Source organism: Halyomorpha halys, unplaced genomic scaffold (genome assembly GCF_000696795.3).
Source record: "Halyomorpha halys isolate HHAL.00 unplaced genomic scaffold, Hhal_1.1 Scaffold692.1, whole genome shotgun sequence".
Taxonomy (NCBI): domain Eukaryota; kingdom Metazoa; phylum Arthropoda; class Insecta; order Hemiptera; family Pentatomidae; genus Halyomorpha; species Halyomorpha halys.
The window spans coordinates 457,952-470,601 of record NW_027113553.1 but is presented as its reverse complement, the minus strand read 5'-3'; the positions used below and the strand labels follow the sequence as shown (position 1 = coordinate 470,601).

General features: G+C 31.6%; 1 protein-coding gene across 2 annotated transcripts in view; it reads left to right on the top strand.

Moving 5' to 3' along the window:
• The window catches only part of LOC106685432 (uncharacterized), a 195,182-nt gene extending 186,828 nt beyond the window's left edge, over positions 1-8,354 (top strand). For both annotated transcript variants that reach the window (XM_024358893.2, XM_014428091.2), the window contains 2 exons: positions 5,298-5,500; positions 6,690-8,354. In XM_024358893.2, the coding sequence (XP_024214661.1) occupies positions 5,298-5,500; positions 6,690-7,029 (543 nt within the window). In that variant the 3' untranslated portion in view covers positions 7,030-8,354. The remainder of the gene's footprint in view (positions 1-5,297; positions 5,501-6,689) is intronic.
• The last annotated feature ends 4,296 nt before the right edge of the window (positions 8,355-12,650 follow it).

Here is a 12,650-nt window from a genome sequence, read left to right as displayed (position 1 = left end):
ATAATATATACAATAAATTGACAATATAATCATGAATTTAAATTTTTCCGATTGACAACGATTGACACGCCCAATAACGGTGACGAAAAATTGAATTTAAGTCCAAAAATATATAAATCATTATAAATGCTCAGATAACACAACACAACCACATTGAAAATAAAAACAGGCTACATAACAGCTCTAAAAATATTAGTAGGATTATAGAAGGAAAATCATCTACAAAAGAAAAGTTGAAAAGTCCCCAAGTTTACTCTGATTATTTTTGTTTGAAATTCACAACTGTATTTAAATGAAAATATATCTACTGTATGAAATGATGGATTACAATGGCATGATACAGACTAGTAGATAAACTACCTTCTTTTCAGGCGCCTCGGAGGATTGTTAAAAGAGGAAGAGGAAGCTATGTTAGGGATAAATTATGTAAGGATTGATATCTAGTTCGGGCTAGGTCGGTAACATATCGAACTGAAGTCAGTATTGTGGCTGCTTTTGGGTTTTGAGTACTCTGATGCAAATAATAATAAAGTTTTTTTTTAGGTTTAAGTCTTTTGAAGACTTCTATACAGAACCGAACATTCATTTATCGGGACTGCACTGTGTGTATTTTTTATTCAGATAATCCAAAATAAACATGAATGGTAGCTAGTTTAAAAGACTGTTAATTGCATCAGATCCTTTCATTGTTACTATGGGGAAAAAATCTTCAAACACAGGTTATATTTACTAAAAATAAAGTTTACTAAAACCGAATAATGAATTTTCTCAAAGTTAAATACCCTTTTATAGCTCAAGAAATTCAATATTTTTAGTAATGTATATAATTTTATTTGTTAATTCTTGTGTTTTGTATTTTTACTAATTTTCAATACATTTGAAATTGAATTTAGTAAGTCATGTATTTGCGGGATAGTTTGACATAATCCTATTACTGTGTCGAATATTATATAACATGAAGGAATTTGTAGTTAAATTAAAGAATAAATAAAATTCATTAAATTTTATTTTATTATTTTCGGAAAGAATAATTTGTCAGATATTTCATAACATGTTCAGATTATTTTCAAATGAAAATGATTTAACTCCTATTCTAAAAAGGGTTAGCATTTTTTATTCCCAGAACGTCACAATTATTCATTGTGGTCAACCGTGAATTAATTATTGGCAGGTAGGAATCGAACCTTCAAGGTTCTGAACCAGCTATTCCGATACCATCACTCCGAGTCTGCTTATCACTTCCTCAAAATAAAATGTTTTCCTCAAAATCTATACAAGCCTAAAATAATTTTTACAGTACCACATAATCCCTCAACGAAATACTAATAAAAATTTCGCGATACCTTCACTAGCTTTCATCCCACACAGCCTGGTGCCAGCTGGTGTACTGCTACTGTACTCCATCATCAGGGCTACCGAAGAAGGTGAGACCAGTTGGCCGGGAACGGTACTCTTCCGGTTTGACTAGGGGTCTTCGAAGTCTTGCATCGAGAGCGACTATCAAGTAAAGAGCCCCCACGTTATAGTAGTTCCCACTTGTAGATATCTAAAGTTCGTACATGGCAAATTTTTCTGGCCATTTCTGGCATTCGGTGGGGAACTGGTTACCCTATAAGTAACTAACCTATTCTAACAGGAGAGGGAAGTATAAGTTTTCATTCTATGGAACCCTTCACAAAAAATCAAGCCCATCATGACGAAATCGATTCGGCGCCGCTGCAGATTTGAGATTGATAATGTGACAACTCAATACACTCGGCCAAAACGGCTTTTTACATAAGTTGCCCATATTCTCCTTCCAGCTATATGACAGTCAGCATCTAGTTCCTACTTACTAAATTGCTGTGTCTCCGGTAAACTACAAATATCTTCTGTAAATCATACACACTCTAAATGTCTATATTAAATTTCATTTTTTTTACCCATATTTCCCGTGAAATAAATTATTATTATGTTACTGTAATGGCCAAACTTTTTGAGACAACAAATTCCGAATTTTACGCAGCTCAATTCTATTGAATATATTTTAAACTAACCACTACAGGATATGATGATAAAGAAAGAGGATATGTTGATGAAAACATCTTTAAATATTTTGTTGATAACGATCCATTTCATTCATCAAGTCTTAAAAAATTGTTTCTTTTCGAATTAAAATTTATTTACATTTTCCCTTCAGTTAGCTCTTTTAAAAAAATAATAAGATAACAATGCATCTCTAATTTTCATTTTCTTTACTTGAAAGATTTTAGTTAACAAAAATAAAATATTTAAACATATTTTTTCAGGTAATAACTTATCAAAAATTTATTTTTATGTTTTATACAAGCTTTTTTGATTTTTAATTTTCATAATGCAATATATTGTTAAAATTTTGATACAGAGCTTAAATTGTTCTGTTCTACCTTTGAAGATATAATATCATAAATTAATTAGAAAAACTAATTACTTGTATGGGATTTTTCTTGCATTTTAATATTTTCGTTGCATAATCTTAATTAGTGTATGGCCTCCAATTAACTTCTTATTTTACTTCTCTTATTTTCACATAAGTTGCTAGGATAGACTATACGGCATTCCTCAATTTGTAGTTGTTTGACCTAATGGGTATAAAACCAAGAGATAAGGCTATAAAATGGCTATAATTATGTTCGTATTATGTAGAGCGTATAATATAATTTTCTCTAAAGAACGATTCCTTTTCGATACTAAAATTTAAAAAAACATTATTAATTAATATTCCAGTGCTGAACTACTGGTGCCTAGGTATTCATAGAGTAGATCCCATGTATCCATCTTCTGAGCAACTGCTCTATTTTCTAGAAACTATCTTAGTACTAGCTCTTCATTCTGTACTGATTTAAACTTTGAAGCAAAAAAATACAAATAAATTACCTTTTCCAGGCCCGTGCTATAAAATTTTGAATTTAAAATCAGTTTAGTGTTTATCTACTGGTGGTATAACCCTAATTTTTTAGACTATAATTTACACTTTTTACTCCGATGTGTAATGTATATTTAATAATCGATGGATGAATATTTTAAAAGATCATTTATGGAACAGAGGTTAATTTTGAATAAAGAAATTCACACAAACAACTACGTAATCATGTTGTTAGTCTTGATTAACAGGTTCTAAATTTAGACTACAAAACAAGTTGGCTTCCTACAAGCCAACAACAAGACCGATAACGGAAATGTATTGAGGTCTTGGGATTACAGGACTCAAAGCAGCTACTAAATCATTGATATTGACTTAGGATAGCAATCGATTGGCGTTAGGATCGACCACGAAACATGGACACAGTTAGCATGTTCGGCCTGGATACAGTTATTGCCGGGGGCCTTCGAGATCCCAAGAAGTGATTGTGATTCCGCTCTGGGACTATCCGGGAGTAGCAAAAGCATGTGTTGAGGTTCAATAGCAACATTTCGCATATGATTGTTATTTATTAATGCACATGTAAAGAAAAACGAAAAGAGCTTAAACAATTTTAATTGATCTCTAATCAACTTATTGATGGTATTTTCTACTGTTTGGGTTATCTAGGCTGTTTATAAGTGTAGACTATAATTCATGTTTGATCAGGTAGACTATCATCCAGAACCGAATAATCTATGGTTATAATAATGATTATATGTATAATTAAACAAAAAAAGGTAGAAAGTAAATTAAAATATATTGGATGAATAACTAATCAATTAATCACAAGTTTTTTTTAAATAATCCTATCACAGGAGAAAGTAGGTACCTGTATTGAGGCTAATACAAAAAAAGAAGTAGTAAGGCTCAAGTTAGGATTAGTATCATAAATATTTATATCAAATTCTTGTTTTGAAAGCTCTTAAGAAAATTAAAAAAAATATGGATGTTAACCATTACATGAAAATAAAGTCATGTAGACTATTAGTTTATATCAGTGGTTCCCAACCGAAGTTTCACGAAAAATTTTAAGTATGGGCAACTCAACTCAACACTGTTTTAAACCATACAATTTCTAATTTTCTTAAGTTTTCCACAGGTTTTAAGCTGGTATCCTAGTCTTTCTTAGCTTATCCTGATAATATGGCATTTGATACCCTAAATGTATCAAATAGTAGAGTAGGGGTTCCGCCATTTTCCTACTTCTTACAATAGGGTTCCGACATTTTCTTTTACTCTACGTTGATGAAATCTTTTAATTCGAAATGGTTAATGATTTAAAAATCTAGTTTAAATCTTGTTTAATAAGATAAATGTATACCTGGTGGTTTTTGTGAAGAAAAAACAAATTTTAATAATAACAATTATTTTCCGAGATAGGACTAAGAAACTTCCTAATTTATATTGTTTTAACAGCTATATAAGTTTTTTGAAATATTAATTTAAATGTTCTAGGTAGAATAGCCCCTAGAAAAATTACCTCAATTAATAAATAGCTGAACATAATCCGATTTTTAAATACAGGAGTTGTATGTTTGAAAGTTGAGTTGTGAATAACTTGGTGTATAGACTAAGCGTTTGAAAATCGCCAGTAGAATAGGTTGAAACGTTACAGAAAAGTAGTAAACAATTTATTTATTTTTTCTTTTCTTCAATACATAAACATAAGTGTGTTTACGACTGTTTATAATGTTTTTACGACGTAGTTAATATCTTTTGAATCCACTTTCTATTTATGCAGCGAACAAGCAAGGTCCAGAACTAATCGCCGTTAGATTTAATGTATAAACCTGTTTGAATTCTTCATTTACTCTTAAAAATTAAAGAAAAAACACGAATTCTACTTATTTCAAATATAGACAGGACCTACGGAAATATTAATAACTTAAATAATTGTTTAAAAAAAAAAGCAATTTGTATTTCTGGAAGGTTTCTGTTAAATTTTTCCTGAAATCTTTCCTTTTTCCCCTTATTGTCTACTTGAAATTGGGTTTACAATTTTCGTAGATATTAAATTGGAAATAGGAACAGGCTTTCTGATTTCTTTTTTTTTTTTACAAATACTCACCATAATGATTATTATAGAGGAGGTAAGAACCTTAAGATATCAAAATTTGGAAAACATTGAACTAAATTGATTTTTTTTTCTCAATATTAATTCTAGGAATTTAAAAATTTATATTTAATGAAAACAATTTACTTTCAAATGGAATCAATTTGTAAACCATTTTGTACTAAGATTAAAGAATAAGTTGTTCCGAAATCTATTATCTATTGTTTAATCTGAATAATAACTATGTTTATTGTTAATAACATCCTTGCCAACTATAATTTAAGATGTTTTCAATAAATATTTATAAAATCATAATTATAGGCTATCTGCTTGGTACTGATGGCTGGAGGAAGTCTGGCAGCCCCAACCGATAGAGAAGCCAAGTCCTTGGCCTACTTCACTCAGAGCTACATCGACAGCCCCCCGGTTCTGCTGGACGGTGTACCACAGGAGTACACTGACTATGATGACCAGCTCGACGGACCGGAGTTCCCTGCTGGCGAAGGAAACGAGATCCTGTCACGGTAATTTCTCTAGAATTCATTATATAAAGGAATCTGTATCACATATTCACCTCTTAATCTGGGATCTAAATTAAATTTGAGGTAGGCATATTAAGAATGGTGGCGTTTCTTAAATGATACATATATATCAGTTTTTAATAAAAGTTCTGTGTTAAATTCTTGATATGATTATAGTTCTAAAATGAAATTAAAAATAACATCATTCCTGTAAAGTTTTTAAGAGATATTTACGAAATTTTGACCGATGAATAGTTAACTGATTTGACTGTAACCTCAGGGTTAAACATTTTCAATTTCGATAATTTATTATATATTATAACTCTTATTCTACATAGTAATGGTTAACCACGATCATAGTGCACAATTTGATTGCTAAGTTAAGATTTTACAAGTTTGAATTAGTTTGTTATTTTTTGTACCTACGGTACGTTAACATATTTCAAAAAGTATTTCTTATAAATCATAACCCAATATGAAAGGAGTTAAGTCGTTTGTGGATTAGTTACTATAGTACTAGAGTATAGTTCTACTCTAACTATAGTTCGATATAATCCTGCAATCTTGAATCTGCAAGGCAAGATTTTTAGAGGCTGTGCCGCAACGAAGGTAGGATAATAGTTTCCTCCGTATTTGACAAATAAACACATTTTGAAACGTATTAGGCAAGTATGAACACGAGTGCGTCTTACGCTTAATCGTGGAACCCCTTCAGAGAGGTAATATCTCCTAACCCACAGTTCACGTGATATTATCTGATTTCTCTCTGTTTGTTTCATTCAGATTATTAAATCCTGGCCCAAGTCAGCAACTAGACTATTGCATTAAATGTATTTTCTAGGATTTAAGCTTTGTTGCTGGGATACACTCTGTCTCGATTAAGTGGGTGCTAAGTATAGGATAAGAATTTTACGTCTCAAGTTTTTCCATATTTCAAGGAATTTTACGTTATAGACCTCATCTTTATTAAGCGGTTGTTCTTGAAGCTTACTTGATTATTACTGATCTCACGAACCATTCATTGATTATAGAGGTGTATGTTTATTATTTATATATTTTTTATATAAACTCCTGATAATGATGATTTTAATAATGAAACTTTAAACAATAGTATATCTAGAAATGAATAGATTAATTTTAATAATCTCTAAACTGTTGAATATTTCCTAAAACATTATCCTTTTTCTTCCAGAGCGAGGCCTAGCAGACCAAAGCCCGACTCACCAGTCTACTACATCCGCCTCCCGCCCGCACCTTACGTCTTGGTCCCAGGAGTAGGCTACGTCTCCCGACCTCCCACACTCAGGCCCCCTCCCGTCGTCCAGCCAAGACCGACCTCCTTCATTAACCTCCCGGTCAAGTTCGTTTCCAACGGAAAGCCTACTGGTGTCTACACCTGGAAGCCGGATTCTCCGGTTACGCACCTCGACAAGGGACCCTACGTATTCAATGGCCGCCCTTCTGACATCTTCTTACTCAGGAACACCTATAACGCCCTTTACGAAGACGCTCTGCAAAACTTCTATCCTTAAGCGTTACCGACTGACTGAAACGGACCTGGTATCAATGATCTGAACGATTATAAAATTAAGAAAACAATATAGATAGACTATTTTATCATTATTACTAGGACATCGTCCTAATGATGCTAAACTAAATTCGATCGATTACCTTTTTGTTTAGTTTGCATGTATAAGCAATAAGATCGGCTGTTTTGTTTGTGTTTTTAGTTCATAAAAACCATGAAATCAGATTTTCGCTATATATTAGAATTTTTAACATTTAATTTATAGTAAGTTAGTTATTTAATAAGTTAAAGAAAACCAAGGAATTTTTTTTCTGGCCACAAAACAATTTATTCCTCGTGAAAAAAAGTTTCTGCAATGTGATCATTGAAGTATTCAGTAATTAACAATTAAAAATAAAGTATTATTAAACATATTTCCCAAATGCACTGCTTATTTATTATATGGGAAATCACAAAGAAAGCACTTGTAAGCACTGATAGATTTTATTAATTACTGTGAACTCAATTTATACACATTGTATCGTTCTTGATACTTTCCAAGCTGTCATGACTTCGATTTTAACAAAGCAATCATTATGCTAAGCTCGTATAGTATTTTTTTAAAAAATTTCACACTGAATGTGACCCTTCATACCCTTGTCACATTTCTGTTATTAAACATTCCAAAAAGGGATTTCCTTTTCTTAACGGTATGTTAAAATTTCCAATAAATTCCTTTGTTAAATTATCTTTATGAATAATCAAAATACCTTTCAGAAATTACTTTTCGATACAAGAGAATGTATAAATTGTATATTGTATAAATAATTAACCATTAACTATTTTTAAAAGATTTCTATTGTATAAAAAAATGAACTTTCGAGCTTATAGGTCATAAGTTTCTCTTGATACTCTCCATTATTTTATTAATTAGGTTATGAACTCATTCTCTAATTGTATGCAGAATTAATTAATATTGTAGTGCATTATAATATGAAGGTATTTATAATTAATGGCTGTGCTAAAAGCTAAGTGTAAAGATGCATAGCTCTCATACCTTCTCTCAGAAGTATTTAGGGGTAGATCCCTTCTGTATGAGATTGTGTGGTTTGTATTTAATTTATTGAGAGTGGGTTATTAATAATACAAAATGCTTATGTTTTGTATTCAAAATACACCTAGTCTGCTTTAAGTGTAAGAATATTATGGTTGTAAAACAAAAAAAGAAATATCATTAAATATTATATTGTAAACGTTTAAATATTTAAAATTAATTTATTCATATTTATTGATTATTTATTTTAGTAGTTGTAAATAAAGATTGGATTATTATTTACAATAAATTTTGGAGATTTTGTATGACCTTCTGAATTGATTGGTAATTGATTCTTATAATTTTAGATTCCCACAAACTCATCCTCACTCACCATGATTCTCATAAATTATTCTCTTATATACACCTTACTTATGCACATACTATTTCTACCTCAATTTTCATTAAATAAAAAAGTAAGAAAATAAGAACTGTGCCATAAAGCGTCTACAAGACATTCTTTTACAAAACATGGGCTATATAATTATGGACTAATTATATAATACCTAAATTATTTCTTAAAACTGCGAGAAAATGTAAAAAGAAAAATTAAGTTGAGAGTTAGTTATTATACTAAGGAGGTTAATTGAATATGTTTTCATTAAGATTATTTTTTATCCTAATCTATTTAAATTAATGCATGAATTACAGGAATTTACGTTCTGGATAAGGGTGAAAATCATGAAAATATTTAAAAATAAATTAATATGAGATTTTTAATTTGAACAAATAATTATGATATTTGTTAAAAAAATAACCACACACCTTTAAGAAATTATTTCTTTGTTTCGTACTATACAGAATAACATTTATTTATTTACCCACCTTCCCTCATATTCCGGCTACAAGGGTTAACCAATTGCATCCATATCACACAAAGAAAATGATTATGCCACCACCGCTAACTAACATAATTTATAATAACTAATAATAATTAAAATAATATAAAGATCAATCACATAAATGAATAAGTAATATTCACTGAACTGAGGCCTTCATCTAGCATCATCAACCATAGCATCATTTTCCGGCGACCTCCCAGAAGCTGGTCCTCTTCTTCCCAGATTAAAATAAGCTGTTTTGAAGTTGACCGACTGCTGTTTTCCATCCGTACACATAGGATCAAGTGAAAAAAAGGATCAACCATAACTTAACTTCACAATTTTTTACCTAGTCACTCAATGTTTAAATGGAACTCATTCTTGATGTTTCACACATCCCACAAGGTACTACTAGGTACACAAGGGTTCAGTAATACAATTTATTTGCAACTTAATTATTTGCACAAAACAGTATGTACCTAGGCAGTGAAAGTCAGAAATTGTCTCTTAAAAAATGTTTTTGTTTTTTTAAAACTTTATATTTAGCCAGTTATTTCTAAACTATACAAAAAGCATATTAAATGCATAAAATGTTCCATTAAATTGGATATTTGTAATTTCAAAATTATACAGAAGATGATAATATATGGAAAATGAACAAAGAAAAGAAACAACATAAAACAAAACAATAAAAGGCGAGAGAAAATTAACATAAAATATTAATAATAAATAAAATACAACTGAGCACAAAGAATATAATAAAATGGAATAATAATAAAATAGAAAGGTTAAAAAAATAACATAACGGATGTTTTTTTAAGCTCCTATCTAAGTATTGTAAAGATCTTATAGTAAGGTCTATTTTTAAAATCCTATTATATAAAACACTATATTATGCTTTAATTAATAATGATTTTAGAACTATTACCACATTATATTTTTCTTATGTTAATGTTCCCATAACGTTCCCAAGATTAATATTATGGAGACTTTGTGCAACATGTTCAGTTCCACATGTTTGGGATAATTAATTCTTTTCTTCGTCTCCAGCGATGTATTCGTCTATTCCAAGGCTTACCCAGCTGATGGACCTCCAAGTAACGTCTTCTTCTTTCAAAATTAGAATGTCTGGTCTGAAGATTTCCACCAGTGTACAAATTTATCTGTAGTATGGGTAGTTTTTATTGGTCTGTCAGAGAAACATTAGTAGTCCAATTTGTCTCAACACGTGTTAGTGCCTCAAACACGATGTAGTTCGGAATGCCCTAGGTAGTTTTGGACAGCTTAAATTTAAAAAAGTAACATAAACCTAAATACAGCGAACAAACCAAGGTGTTTGATAACGGTAACACAAGGACTCCTTCGCTCAATTTCATCCAATTCCAATCCTGTTTGCCTGATCTAACACAATTCTCCATCTACGCTTCTTAACAAGTTCATTTCATTCATTGCATTACTATTCCTTTAATTATATTTACCAGTGCAGTTCGAAACAATAATCAACTATAAAACATAAATAAGAGAGAAAAAAGAAACATCCACTTAGATAACAAATAAAACATTTGTTAATACTAATAATATTGACAATTCATTATGAGGGGTACATACCAAGGAGATTGCCTTAGCCCATTGTGGTTTTGTATGGCGCTGTTCCCATTAAGCCGGAACCAGGTGGGCTACAAACTCAATACCAAGAACGAGGTAACCACTGTCAGCCACAACTGGTACATGGACGATCTTAAGCGATATGCAAAAAACAAACAACAATTGCGAAGTATGAGTGAAATAGTGCCATCCTATACCAATGATATAAGCATGCCATTTGGACTTGAGAAATGCGTGGTGCTACATGTGAACATGGGAAAGGTGGTCAATGCCCAAGACCTGCTGATTAATGAAGATGAGCGCATCAGAGAACTAGAAGCCAAAGAACAATATAAATATTTAGGTATAGCAGCACCTCAAAATAGCTCGAAAGGATGTGAAACAAGAGCTAATAATAATGTTCAAAATCAGACTACGAAAAATATTAAGACTCAACTTTCTGGAAATCAAGCCCATCAATACTTAGGAATTATCCCTACGTCAATATTTCCATTCAAAAACCACTAGTGTTTATCAGGCAATCGTTACAATGGATTATGGTCTGACTGTACTGAACCTTACCAAAGCGGATGAACCGAATTGTTTCAGAAATTGAACGATTGGTGGAATGAAAAGTCTCTGCATGGGAGATTCTACAGCCTACAACTGAACGAAGCCTCCATAGGAAAAGAAACATCAGTTGAATGGCTAAAAGTTGGAAGGCTATTCTCCGAGACAAAGGGATTCGTGGTTGCAATTCAAGATCAGGTTATTGCCACCAGATCATATAGGAAGCATGTACTAAAAGACGCAACAACGTCGGATAAGTGTCGATTATGCTCGGTAGCGCTGGAATCAATCCAACATATCACGGTTGGATGTGGAGTTTTAAAATTTTACATCAGGCATTGGCGACAATGTACAACTTAATTGAAGATAAGAGCCCCTACTACTAGTGCCACCCAAATAGACTCCTCCAAAAAGGTCCTCTCAAGCTATATTTGGAGGAATCAATAATTACTGACCATAATAAACCAGATATCCTCCTTATTGATCTAAAAAAAAAAGAAAGCGGAACTTTTTGATGTCGTACTCCCAAACGATATTAATATAAGCTCTACTGTGGAAGAAAAACTAAGGAAATATCAGTGATTGGCGATTGAATTGAAGGAACTGTATCACTTGGAGGGAGTTACCACAACGTCATTCATAATATCCAGCAATGGTCTCGTACCAAAATCGACAGTGGTAGGCGTGAATTGTTCGGGAGTGCCATTTGATGTACTAAGACAGGCTCAACAGTCGGTTCTCTTTGCCACAGCACGTATAGTGCAAAAGATTTTAAATTTTGAAAAGATAAAATAAATAAATAAACAAAATATGAAGGTTGTTGGACTTCTAGGTCCCAACCTCAGATATAAACCCGCAATAGGGAGAAAAACCGGATAATAATATTGATAATAATAATAATACAAATAAAACGTTTGTTTGATTTCCTTATGCTGGCGATTAATAATGTATATTTTAAGTTGAACGACAATCACGTGAAAAAAAAGGTATTACCTCATTCAATACTGATGAAAAGGAATAATAAACCTTAATCATAGTATCTTTTTTGAAAACAGTTAATCAGGAATGCTCCTCAATATGTATAATAGTAATAAAAGGAATTTTATTGGTTAGATGAAGGTTATAATGAACTGAATGTAATAGTTATAAACCTAAATATAGAATAGGATGTAACTAATGGCCTATTAGTTAGAGCTAATGTGGAATGATTTAGCTGGTTCGACCGACAAACCCAGTTATATCGCCTCCAGCCCTGGAGGAAAGATTAATGCTGATGGGGCTAATGCTTTCTGTTCAACACGATGCTTACGTGAGGTGGTCCTTCCACCCTGGAAGGTGGGGGAGTTCATACAGTTAGCTCACCAATTACGGAGAATGTGTAAGAAAATCAGACGAAAATAATGGTGAATGTGACGGTAAGTTATCGCTATTTTTAATATTATTAAATACTTAATTCTTCCTATCATCAAATGTAATGCTAGATATAAATTGTTAAAAGCTGTGAAAAATTGTTTTCCGTTTTTGACAACTCAAGTACACCTTCAGGACGAGACGACTAGGGAAATATATATATATATA